This window comes from Nyctereutes procyonoides, unplaced genomic scaffold (assembly GCF_905146905.1).
Source record: "Nyctereutes procyonoides isolate TBG_1078 unplaced genomic scaffold, NYPRO_anot_genome, whole genome shotgun sequence".
NCBI classification, from domain to species: Eukaryota; Metazoa; Chordata; class Mammalia; order Carnivora; family Canidae; genus Nyctereutes; species Nyctereutes procyonoides.
The window spans coordinates 6626059-6639275 of NW_026575036.1; the positions used below are offsets into that span (position 1 = coordinate 6626059).

Here is a 13217-nt window from a genome sequence, read left to right on the forward strand (position 1 = left end):
GAGGAATGTTTCTTTTTTTTCTCAAAATGGAAAGAATAATCCAATATTGAAATCTTTGTGACAAAACTACTTCAATGTTTTGATTATAAATTTTGGTAATGCTAAAAATCACTGGCCATGTCTACCACTTAAAGTACCCAGTAAGTACCTATTGAATCTAGTACTTGAACTGCAAGCAGGTCTTCACTATTGCCTGGTGAACCAGAAATCTTAAATCTGTTTAACAGACCTCTTTCTGACCTTGTCCTCTGTGCTGAAAGTTTCCCACCTTTACCCTTCTGCTACCTGTACCCCATGTAAGAGGTAGGATACAAAAGTAGAGTGCCTGGCACACTTTTCCACCACCTTACCTTTACTAGCTCTCAAGACCTAATCAAGAATAGTTCACTTCTATCATGTCTTTCTTGATCTGCTATAGCAAAATAGCTGGTCCATCCTTGTCCTCTCATAGAACTTTTCACTTGTCTGTATTATTTGGTTACAGAAAAGAGATTCTCGAGGTTCTAAGTCTTAAGTAAAAGGAAGACAGTAAACACAGCAATGAATGGGGAGTTTAATTTTTGGTTAGCAGGACTTCTCTGTGCCCCTGAATCTGACTGGTAGCCTTCTGAGGAAATTACTTCTGTTCGTGAGCCTGCTGGTCTATGGGGAAGACCAGCCGGGCATAGAATTAAGCCAAAGTAGAATATTGAACCAATTGAGCTCATTCATATTATATCAAAATCCTTCATTCTGTCATCAAAGAAGTAATTTGCAGTTTTTATTATAATAGCCATATTATCCATGTAACTTTACCCAAGATAGGAACTGTTTTCTATATGAACACAATACTCACTAATCTTGGTAAATTTACAACTTGAACAGTGCCCATTATTCTATAAGTGGACCTGGGCATGCTCCAGTCAACTGGAAGAATTCAGATAAAGTCAGTGATATAGGCAAAATGTTCCCCATTGACTATACGTCTTTAAAAAGGGTTTATCTTAATTTGTCCAGTGCCCATTACTTGGTCATAATGTCAGCAGAACAAAATTCAGTGGTCTTATCTGTCAAGGCTTTTATCAAGTAACTTTTCTTAGCCCACATCTAAGTTGGACCTGTAAAAGCCCTGACGTTGTGATTTAACAAAATCGTATTAGGAGGCAATGCCATTTTAGACAAATGCATTCTAGCACATTGCTTTTGATAAGACTACAATATTGATAATCTGTCAAAACCATTCTCCTCACTGCTGCATATTATACTGACTGTGGCAGTTTTGATGGAAAGCATCTACTTGTGAATTCATTACTGAAACTTTTATAAACAAACTACATCATATGTTTATCCTTAAAGTTGTAAATTCAGAACACAGTTTTATCGATGACTCATTTTCCTGTCCCTCTTTCTAAAATGTTTCTGATTTTTTGGTACTGAGAGGGGGAAATCGGCATTTTGCTTGTTTGTTAGGTGACCTAGCAATTGGGTTTCACTTACAAGTTCCTTTGAGACAAACACATGTATAATTTTATTTCTTTTATTGTCCTTTTCTTTGGAAGTTGCTGTAATCCCGTGAAATTAAATCCTAAAATCGTGAAGTCTGACATTTAAAAAATAATAGATTTTATCCAGTTTTGGTGTTAATCTATTAGTCCTTGGTTTTTAATCTTTCCCCTCTCCTAAGATTGTTGGAAACACTACAGTAACAGCTTTGGCTCTTTCTGGCTTGATTTATGCCTTAAAGGGAGTAAAGTTTCTACCTACAGACTACTTTTCTCATTTACTAACCAAACTTCAGTGTTCATGTCTTCACAGGCTGGTAAGTCTAAATATCAAGGGTTCAAATCCCAATCTCTCTTACACAAGTATTTGCAGATATCAAGTTTATCTGTTCTCTCCCCATACTCCTTGATATTTCTATGGCTAGCCATTCTCCCAGCCACACAGACTCCAGAGTTTCATTTTCATCACTAATATCCTCTAAATCTTTACTATTCGAAATATCCTAGGATCAGTAGAGTAATATCTATCAGCATCACCTGGGAGTTTATTAGAAATGCAGAATTTCAGTGGCTCAGTCAGTTGAGTGTCTACCTTAGGCTCAGGTCATGATCCCAGCATCCTGGGATGAAGCGTCCCCACCCCCACCCCTGCCACTCAGCGGGGAGCCTGCTTCTCCCTATCCTTCTGCCCCTCCTATCTGTTCATGCTCTCTCTCAAATAAATAAAATCTTTAAATAGAAAAAAAAAAGAAATGCAGAATTTCAGACCTCATCCCACTTGTACTAAGTTAGAATCTACAACATTCCCAGGTGATTCACATACATATTAATTCCTGAGGAACAACTAACTTTTAGAGGAAAGGGATTATCTTTCTTATTTACAGTAGCTTAGCATATGGTGAGTATTCAGGTCCTTGTTCAGTATCTGCCTATATATGTAACTGTTTCACCTGGATATCGACATTCTTTGCATCCTTTCCCTGTCACATTCTACACATTTCTTCTTGCAGTTACCTTCTTTTCAGCATCATCAATGTCTCCTCCTGATCATCTCCATCAGCATATGTGTTATGCAAATGGTTTGTCAGTTGTCATTAGGGGAAACCAACAAGCCTGATTTTAGCAGGACACTGCAGGTGGTATCACCATCCTGGAATCTGACTTCAGCACTGTAGGCAGTATTGCCCCCACAAACTTAGGCTTACCACAACCACTGCAGCACCAGAAAATGTTTCTCCTGATTCCAAGTTCATCCAAGCTCCCAATTTCCCATCTGAGGCAGCGTGTCTGATTGGGGAAGCCTGTTTCATATGAAGCCCACATCCTACCTGTTAGGGTTGCTGGCAAAGTAAGTGTCTGGCATTTTCACCTTGTACAATGAAGGAAGCCTCTGCCTCCCACAGAGATTCGTAATTCCATAATTCATAATTTAAGGAATTTTAGGAATTCCTTAAAAATGAAAGGGTTCAGATATTACCAAAAGGCAAAAAAACAATATGCTTCCACTACTCTCAAATATCTCATCTTTAAAAAAAAAAAAAAAAAACTTCATTTTCCTTACCTCCTTTTAGTGAAATGTAGTGAGGCTAACTTAAAAATGCTGCCTGAACTCATCCTTATGTCCTTATATTCTATTTCACTAACAACACACTCCAATCTAGCTTATGTCCTTAAAAACCTTCATATTTCCAAATCCAGTGCACACTTCCTGGTGCTCATCTGACATGACCTCTCAACAGTGCTGGATATTCTGTTGGCTTCCATGGTCTTTTGGCCTCTGAGAATTTATCTTTTTTTCTTTTTTTTCTGATGGCTTCACCTCAACTTGCTTTCCTGGCTCTCCCTCTGCTCATCTCTAGATGTTTGTTTTCAAAGCTCTTCCCTCTCATCTGTCCTTAACTCCATTCACTTTCTAAGCATTCTTGTTCAATCCCAATCATTTTCCTGCCTTAAAATTCTTACAATTCTTAATTCTTAAACTTGACCATTTCTGCCTTTAGAAAAAATTCTGTAGGCTGGTGGCCTCTTTGCTGAACTCTGCAGAGTTTTACGTAGCCAACTGCCTACTTCACACTTAAGCTTAATAATGTATGCTTCAATTTTAATATTCAAATTTAATTCACTTCTCTTAACTGTCTCCTATGAACACTCTAATTTCAGTAAATACCCAGTGTTTAAGCCAGAAACCCAAGACTCATCCTTGATTTATTTTTCTTGGACTCCCACATCCCATTTATCCACAGGTTCTATATTTTCTACCTCCAACACACACCCCAAATTCATTTATGGCTTTCCATTCCCTGCAAGTATCACCCAAGTCTAAGCCATCATCATCTCTTGTTCATAACCATTTCCCTATGAACTGGCCCATTTCTCCCTCTCTAACCTTATTTCAAAGTGCTTTCCCCTATTATCACCCCTTAACCCACTCAGCTTTGGCCTCATTGGTCTCCTCCCCATTCCTTAAACAAGACATTCTTTGCCATCCCAAGATTGTGTCTTTCTTCTGCCTGTTACACTAATTCTCACTCTGACTCATCTCATGTCTGACTCTACCTGATATTCCAGAACCCCCTCAATGCTGCCTTCCCTAAAGTACCCCACCACGTATCATATCGCCTCACTTATTTTTACTTCATAAAGTATTTAAAACATTTTCAAATTACCTTATATACCTGTTTATTAATTTACAATATTTCTCCTCTGACTAGAAAATAAGCGTGAACATAGCAGAGACCATGTCTTTTTAATGCATGGCTGTGTCTCTTGAACTAAAAGGAGAAATGTCTGATACATAGTAGGCATTCAGTAAGTGTTTACTAAATAACTGAATGGATACATAAGTGAAGGAGTGATGTCAAATTCCATCAAGATTCCCTAACCTTTTTACTTTCACCCAAAGGATTCATCTTTAGTCATCAGTGATAGCTTGATAGCTAGCTACACAAGACAAGTTTGCTTACTTGATTCATTTACTTTTGATTCAGCCTGGGCTTGTTAATAATTTTTTCTGCTACTAATAATAAATACTTTGGGAAGCTAGTGGCAAAAGCAAAAGCAATGATGCTGATATATTCAGAATATCTCCTCACCGATGTGGTCAGTATCTAAATAAATGATGTCTACTCATCAATCATTTATTTACTTCCTGCAAACAAATCTCCCTGGAAAAATTGTCAGATCCTCTCAATCTTGAATATTGACAAGAATTCCCTATTGACTCCCTAACTCTACTGAAGATCAGGAGGGGTCCCTGACACTAAGATTTAAAAGCTCCACTCTCAGAGCAAGATTAGAAAACTGACAGGTAAAGTTACAGTTATCGCAGGTTCTGGAAACGAGTCGAACATGAAGGTAAGTAAAAGTTTTATTTACTGGAGACTTTTAAGCTATTTGTAAAAAGCTTTATAACTTTTTACCTATTTTATCTATAGTAAGCATTTTATAGCCTAAAGGATATTTAAACAACATGCCTTAAAATATCAATCATTTGATTTTGCTACCAAAAAAAAAAAAATCACTCATTTGGGTGAAGTAATGAAAATAACGTATTTCTAAATTTTTTTAAAGATTATCTGTCTATTCATGATAGACACACAGAGAGAGGCAGAGACATAAGCAGAGGTAGAAGCAGTCTCCCTGCAGGGAGTCCCGTGAAGGGACTGAATCAGAGGGCCCCAGGACCCTGGGATCAAGTCCTGAGCCAAAGGCAAGGCTCAACCACTGAGCCACACAAGCTTCCCTCTAAATGTTTTTTTTTTTTTTAAAGAATTCTTTTGTAAGTTAAGTAGAAGGTAGACTGGGAATTCCCCTCTCCTCCACATACTGAGTATTATTAAAACAGAGCACATGGAAAAGTAAGAGGTTTGTAATTGTCCAGGTGTCACGAAAGTATGAGATGCTATAGGCACAGAAATTACTTTCTTTGATCTTTTCTTGTAGGGACTCCGAAGTCTGGTGGCAACAACCTTGGCTCTTTTTCTAGTGTTTTCTTTCTTAGGATGTTCCAGCAGTGCGCCACAGGTAAGCAAACGCAAAACCTGGGGCTCCTAGGTGTTCTTTCTTTTCCTTCCTTCCGTCCTCCCGTCCTTCCTTCCTTCCTTCCTTCCTTCCTTCCTTCCTTCCTTCCTTCCTTTTTTTTCTTTTTCTTTCTCTCTCTTTTCCCCCCTCCTTCTCTTCCTTTCTTTTTTCTAACAGAAGACTGAGCTACAATGTCTTACTAACTGCTTTTCTCTTCTCCCTGGGTTGTAGCGACTCTTTGAGAGAAGGAACTGGACTCCTCAATCTATGCTCTATCTGAAGGGCGCACGTAAGTTCCAAATACTTTGCTCTTCCGACAGCAATAAAGGAAGATCCTTAGGGTTGCATGAATCCATGGGATAGGTGTGTGGGGAGAGAATAACATCGAGTTTGTTCCCTTAAATAATCGAAGCCATCCTGGTATTGATAAAAAAATAAAAAAAAAAGAAAAAAGAAAAAGAAAGAAAGAGAGAAAGGAAAGAAAGAAAAAGAAAGAAAGAAAGAAAGAAAGAAAGAAAGAAAGAAAGAAAGAAAGAAAGAAAGAAAGAAAGAAAAAGAAAGAAAGAAAGGGAGAGCAGGGGGTGTGGCAGTGGAAAAGAAAGACTCTGATTATTAGAACCTCTCCGTCCCGAACTGGGGCGTTGCTGGCTCTTGCCGCTCAGGAAGACTCTGGAGTGGCCTGGGAAACACCGCATGGACCCTTGAACCCGACCACTGATCATTTGCCGCGGCGGGCAGGGCGCCGGCAGGGCGAGAGCGGGGCGCGGGCCGACGCGTGCAGGGTGCAGCAGGTGCGGGCAGGTGCGGGCAGGGCGCGGGCAGGGCGGGAGCCGGGCGCGGGCAGGGCGCGGGCCGACGGGTGCAGGTGCAGCAGGTGCGGGCAGGGCGCGGGCAGGGCGGGAGCCGGGCGCGGGCAGGGCGCGGGCCGACGGGTGCAGGGTGCAGCAGGTGCGGGCAGGGCGCGGGCAGGGCACGGGCCGACGGGTGCAGGTGCAGCAGGTGCGGGCAGGGCGGGAGCCGGGCGCGGGCAGGGACCAGGACCCGGACAGGCAGGCGCGGGGGCAGGGCGCAGGCAGGGCGCCTGATCCAGCCCCGGGTCGCACGCCGAGCTCCAGAAAACTGGCAGTCCAGCGCGGACCCTGGCCGCCGCTGCCGCCCCCATCCGTCGCGCCTCGGGGACTCCCGGCGCTGAGCCCAGTTTAACCCCGATGTGGAGCAGCCGGAGGGCGCTGAGCCCCACGTCTCGCCTTTGCAGAGGGGCGCCGCTTCATCTCGGACCAGAGCCGGAAGAAGGACCCCTCCGACCGGCCGCCGCCGGGTGAGTGAGCGAGGGAGGAGGCTTGGGGTCAGCGGCGACTCACCGCAGGACCCCCGGGCCGGCCGCGCTCCGGCAGGGACGTGGCTCCGAGCCGCATCGGGGACAGCCAGCCGGCGCCCAGCTGAAGCCGCGGCCGCGGTGCCCCGCTCTATGGGCGGCAGAGGCTGGAACTGAGGCTCCCGAAGCTGAATCCGGGCTCGGCTGCTCCGGCGGCCCTCTGGTCCCGGGGGAGCTATCCGAGCCGGGCCGGGCCGGGCCTGGGGGTTCACCTTCCAGGAGGAAAGGAGTGGGAGCGAGAATGGCGCAACTGCCTCTAAAATGTACCTCCCCTTTTATGGCAAGACCTTTAAGGATTTCCTTTTAAATGTTGTTGTTGTTATTAGTACTTTACCTGGAAACTTCAAATGTACGCCCCTATTGACATTACTAGAAGGGGCTCTAAAGCAGTTCAAAACCAGAAATAGTTAATAGGTAGGGGCCATTAAGAATAGGGCCAGAGACTTATTTGCCTTACTCATGTAAGAATGTAGATTATTATTTCAAATAGCTTTGGACAGAAGGAGAGAAGTAGCTCATGCTCCCAGGACTATCCATTACATCTAAATATTCCCCCCCAAACAGTGCATTTTATGCTCTGAAGGGTGAAATTATTCAGAGTAATTTACCTTAATCCATCCTCCTTTCATGAAATTCTCTGTAGTATATAAATTCTCTTCCATACCTGTAATAACACAACATAACCAATTGTAAGTAACATCCCAGAGAAGTGTAAAATGTTCCAATTCATAAAAATTAATCTTCTGTGTAAACGGGGGGGGGGTGATTTGCTAAGGGATCAAGTCTCTTTCAGAAGGTTTTTCGATGTATAGCATATCAGAGTAGGGATATTTAAATACTAATAGAATCTGTGTATACTTTTTTTTTCTCCAGAAAGGCGAAGCCCAAATCCCCAACTACTAACTCTTCCAGAGGCAGCAGCTCTGCTCTTAACTTCCTTGCAGAAACCACAAGAAGGTACAAGTATAGTGACCTCTTTCAGCTGCAGGACAGCGTAGCTTTAATTACTTTTAGGATTCTGTGTTGAATACAACAAAGTTGCCTTTATTCAGATTTTTTAATATAGTTAACAGCTTGCTCCCAGCTCCAGAAACTCAGACATGTTTACTATATAAACATTAGTACATTACTCATTAAAGGAATCCCCAGGAACATAAAAACATTTCCTTGAGGACACTGGGGGATTTCATATTAATTTCATAATCCAGAGCCTACCCTAAACTTGTTTCACTTACAACCAAATGAAATTGCTGAAAATGAACTATTTTATATTTGCATATAGCAATATCATATGGTTCATCCCAGTAGATATGGGCCAGTTCTGATTCCAAGCCTGTGTAATTTTCATTACATTATACAACTTCTTCTATACAAAGATTAGGTGTATCTTCAATTAGAGACACTCTGCCCACGTAGCACTGAAACCACTAGTTGAATTAAGGCATCTTGGTAATAGATAAGCCAGAGCTTTGGAGTATATAACAGGCTGGGTTCAAATCCTGGTTCTGCTGCTCTACCAGCTGGATAACCCTGAGTCTTAGTATCATTTCTGGTAAAATGGAATAATTATACACATGTATATTGTATTGCTATGAGAGCCAATTGAAACAAGATACATAATTTTAATTACTATTAACAAAAGAGATCATCAAAGCATAATAAACAGACCTAGAATTTTCCCTCTCAAAAATTGAAATGATGCCATCTTGTGACATTATTTAAATGTTTAAATATTTAGAAGATTTATAGTGAGTAGTCTGATGTTCAAAGCACAGGCTTCTGGCCTAGTGTTCCGACACTTATGCTAATAGAGAAGACATATATATCCTCTGGGCCTAGTATTAGATGGACCATGCGGGGAAAATAAGAAAGGAAGGGTACTTTCTGGCTTCAGGCTTATGGTTTCTTGTGAAAAAAGTACTGATGAGAAGTAAATGCAAGAGAGTGGGATTGGGAGCCTTCTGAACTCAGAACAAGGACTGAGTAGGTGGGTAGAGGGGATTATAATACATAACTCAGCACATATGCACTTATGCCGGCTAGGTGCCAGCTATGGTGGCAGGCAGAAAAGAAAGCAGATTAAGGGTAAGCAGGAATGAGAACAACCATTGCAGCAAAAAAATAGGGTGAGAGGCACCTGGGTGGCTCAGTTGGTTAAGTGTCTGTCTTCGACTCAGGTCATGATTTCAGAATCCTGGAATCAACACCCACCCCAAGGGGTCTCCCTCCTCAGTATGGAGTCTGCTTCTCCCTCTGTCCCTCTCCTGCACCCGCATTTGTGCTCATATGTGCTCTCTCTCTCTCTCTCTCTCTCTCTCAAATAAATAAATAAATAAATAAATAAATAAATAAATAAATAAATAAATAAATAAATTTTTTTGAAAAGTAGAATAGCAGAACGCAGGTGGAGTGGTTATATCAGGGCTAGGATGATGATTATCTGCTACTATGACTACTACCTGGAGCTAATAGTTGTTGAGGGCTTACCATAAGGCAGTGGGGCCAGCATGTGATATAGATTAATACATTTAACCATCATAGTGACCCAGGGAAGTAAGCATATTATTGTCCACACTTGCCAGGTGAAATGGAGGCACAGAAAGATTAAGTAGCTTGCCCACTCTTCTACAGCAGGTACTTACTGGAACTGGGATAAAGAACAAAGGTAATTTACTCTTTAAGAATCAGTAAAATGCCCTCTGGATTCAGAGCATAGTGATGATTCAGTGAAGAAGGCTGAATGTGATTATGGCCCAGAGAGTAACAATAAGAACTGTAACAATTAGAACAATACAGGAAGGTCTACTATGTGCCAGATGTGAATGAGAATCTTTCTGGCTCAGAAAATTGAACCTTTATGAGGTGTATTTACTTTCCTAAGGTTACGCAGTTAGTAAGAAGCTATGTTGGGATTTTAACTTACATCCTGTCGGTGTGACTCTACAGCACTCTCCATTATGCCAGGCCAGCCGCCAACTGCATTGTCTCCAAGAAGACAGATCGCAGAGGGGAATCAGGGAGAAGCCAAGGAATGTGAATAGAAACTGCAGGATTGCAGAGATGAGGAGCAGCCAGTCAGTGGGAATGGATGGGGAGGCTCCACTCTAAGGAATACTGGAAAGAAGAATAAATAACATGGGATAACTATTCACTGAGGAGATGAAAGGGAATCCAGAGTCAAGCCCATTTTGAAATGGTTATGCTGGTGATGAATGAACATTTCCATGGGTATAATTAAGGTTCAGTCTGAGATGACAGAGATGGTCCAGTGAGTAAAAGTGTGTAGGTCAGTGGTTCTCAACTATCCATCTATGGACTGGCTCCATAGAGTTAACTGGAGAGCTTCCTCAAAATACTGATTTCTCAGCCTTAGACCCACCAGAGATTCTGACTCTTCAAAACTTGAATGAGGCCTCAGAATCTGTATCCTTGAGAAGTTCCCCCAAATGATTCTGATGATTGGGCAGATTTGGGAACAACTGGAAATGCAGAACCGGCTGAGCCATGAAAATGGAAATCTCTTTAAGGCCTGTTACAGCTGAGGCCTTAAAGGAAAGGGCAGATCATAAAGGATTTGCCTCAGAGAATACCTAGAGATTAAGGGAAAAGGAGGAAGGTCGTATCAGTGAAGGGACATTTAAGGAGAAGGCAGGAATGTTAAGAGAAGAACCCGAATAATAGCATATCCAGAAATCAAGGGTGGAAAGTTTCAAGAAATGAGTGATGAAAGCATCACATGTAGAGTAATGGTTAGTGAGAGAAGACATCAACCAGAAAGGAAGATCGTGTTGGCTAGGTGGGGTCATTGAACAGCAGGCCACAAGATTTCTGCTCAGCCCCTGCTCAGTGACACTACTTGCTACTCTCCTGCCACTTGTGAAAACTTCTTGAGAGGGAATTTGGGACAAGAAGAAAGCAAGTACTAGCTAGCATGGCTCTCAGAACTCTTGCAATGAAAAGGTGAGAAATAGTTGGATAATGGGTAGAGGATGCTACCTCCAAAGTGATCTTTTCTAAAATCAACATTTGGCGCACTTACTATTTGCTGAAATTAGTAGGAGGAGACTGCTGGTAAAAATGGATCAAAAGAGAAGTTTTAGATTTGGTTGCTGGGAAGATGCATGGAGCCAGGAAAAAAAAAAAAGAGCTAGAATGGAAAGAGGGAAGGTAATTTTAAGGAGGGGAAGAAGGATCTTCATTCCAAACCTTAGGGAAGACTTTGGAAAACAAATGTTGCATTGGATGTTAACTGACTAAAATTTAAATTAAAAAAAAAAAAAGGAAAAAAAACTTTAGAGAAGGGTGGATGATTAAAGGTCCCAACCTCAAGTCTTTCTTGGAAAAGAAATGTATTTTTTTGCTCACTGATGTTTCCAGAGTAGCTTGTTTCTGGTGATGAAATAAGGAAACACAATCTACTTGCTTAAATTGATGGGAAGTTTTGAATTTCCATAAGATATGTTAATTACTAGCCACCTTTAATATTTCTATTCTAAAGTACCTAAGTATTATTTGATAGGCTCTTATTTTATAAGGTGAGTTATTTTAGTTCATGATATATAAGAATGCCCTTTTTTTAAAAAAAAAAAGATTTTATTTCTTTATTCGTGGGAGACACAGAGAAAGGCAGAGACATAGGCAGAGGAAGAAGCAGGCTCCCTGTGTGGAGCCTGATGCAGGACTCAATTCCAGGATCCCAGGATCATGACCTGAGCCGAAGGCAGATGTTCAACCACTGAGCCACCCAGGTGCCCCAAGGATGCCCTTCTTACTGAGTTTTTTTTTTTTCCTTCTCTTTAAAGAGCAGCTGTTCCTGAGACTGTTACTCTGGCAACTCCTTCTCCCTGCCCTATGGTAGGTTTTAGTTTTTCCACCCATTGTTACAGTCTCAGGTAACTGCTGTCATCTGACTCCTTAGCTACCCTGCCCCGCAAGTGATACCTCATGCTCTAAAATTTGGCAATTTCATCCGGCCAACAAGTGTCCCTTCTCTTTGTCTCATTTCCTCCCCAGGCCTAGTCTAGCTCAGTAAATAAGCAGAATATGTGCAAAAGTGCAAATAAGACACACTGTTAACAGGAAGTTACCAGAGACAATCGAATGGTTCTAATGGTGGGTATTTAAGACATGAGGCAAGACACATAGCCTTTTCGGATTGCTACCAAACATAGCACATTACAGTTTCATTCATTTTGGAGGAAGTCTGATGTGAAATGTGAGTTCTGTTATGTGTCTTGAGCTGAGGAGGAAGGTTTTTAAAACCCAATCAATCAAAACACATTTTTTTGGATTCTCAGTAGCAAAGGGCAGGGGTTAACAGAATTTAGGAAACTAAGTGTTTATTTCTTGAGGACCTCTTCATCTTATCCCTTCCCCTTTTAAAACCCAGGGAAATGTGTTTATGTATTTTTTTTCTTACAGATAGAGAAGAAAACTTTGATCAAACCAGTGTCCTAGAAGACAGTCTACTAAACTGGTGAAAATAAACCAGATTATAGTCCAATACAGTTCCATTCTCGTTGAAAACATGAACCATGTAAATAAAGCCCTTGGACCCTTTTACTCCAGTTGTAATGATGGGAACATGCATAACCAGTTTTATTCTTCCCAGAAGCAAAGGTAATGTAGGGTTCTTAGCTGAGAACATCATTGCTTCTGGTCCTGTTTAGGTCACCTTGTGTCTTACTCCCATTCATAATTATAAAGCCAGAGACTCTTTAGAGCATGCTTTCTATTTATTACAACAAATATCCATCTTGATCTAGTAGGTCTTAGTCATTGACTTTTTCATTCCCTTATCCTTTGCATTGTCTTGTACTCAGCTGCAAATCTCCCTCTCCTTTTCTGCCTTTTGTCCAACTACATGGTGGGTGAGGTGGGGAGCATGGCAGGATGGGGAAGAGCAGAGCGTGTTCTCTTAGTGGTTCATCTTGGAGACTAAGTTGTTAGGAAGAAAAGAGGGATGGAGGTGACTGGGAAGAAGCCCTGAATAAGAACACTTCAGTGTAGCTGCTGAAAGGGGAGAAAAGGGAATCTGTGAGGCTGGTAGAGGGTCCCACTGTGGGGAACTCCCATTTGAGCTCTTTGGGAATCACCCTGAATTCAGGAAGTTACTGGGAAATAAGACGGAGACACACTCCACTCCTGTGTATATTGTACAAAAGGAATAAACCGATTTTTCAGAGATGACTCATGTTCCTCAGCTAAACAGACTCTGCTTACTCTAATTGACTAAAGCTCTAGGCTGTATTTTACATTAAAATGTTATATAAAGGCACCCCGATAACATCAGTGTACAGTGATATGCCTAATCTGCTTCTCCTCAAAACTTTGAAAACTGT

The 13217-nt window shown here is 41.7% G+C and overlaps 1 protein-coding gene across 1 annotated transcript; it reads left to right on the plus strand.

The window, feature by feature from the left end:
- The first annotated feature begins 4829 nt into the window (after window positions 1-4829).
- SPX (spexin hormone) lies at window positions 4830-12582 on the plus strand. Its single transcript, XM_055318514.1, has 6 exons — window positions 4830-4835; window positions 5424-5504; window positions 5733-5790; window positions 6757-6819; window positions 7750-7833; window positions 12298-12582. Exons 1-6 carry the CDS (start codon window positions 4830-4832, stop codon window positions 12354-12356), a joined length of 351 nt encoding a protein of 116 aa, XP_055174489.1. The 3' UTR covers window positions 12357-12582.
- The last annotated feature ends 635 nt before the right edge of the window (window positions 12583-13217 follow it).

Coding starts and splice junctions, on each gene's coding strand:
- SPX (XM_055318514.1), top strand. Junction 6,820..7,749: donor CTCCGACCGGCCGCCGCCGG/GTGAGTGAGCGA, acceptor TTTTTTCTCCAG/AAAGGCGAAGCCCAAATCCC. Junction 7,834..12,297: donor CTTGCAGAAACCACAAGAAG/GTACAAGTATAG, acceptor TTTTTCTTACAG/ATAGAGAAGAAAACTTTGAT.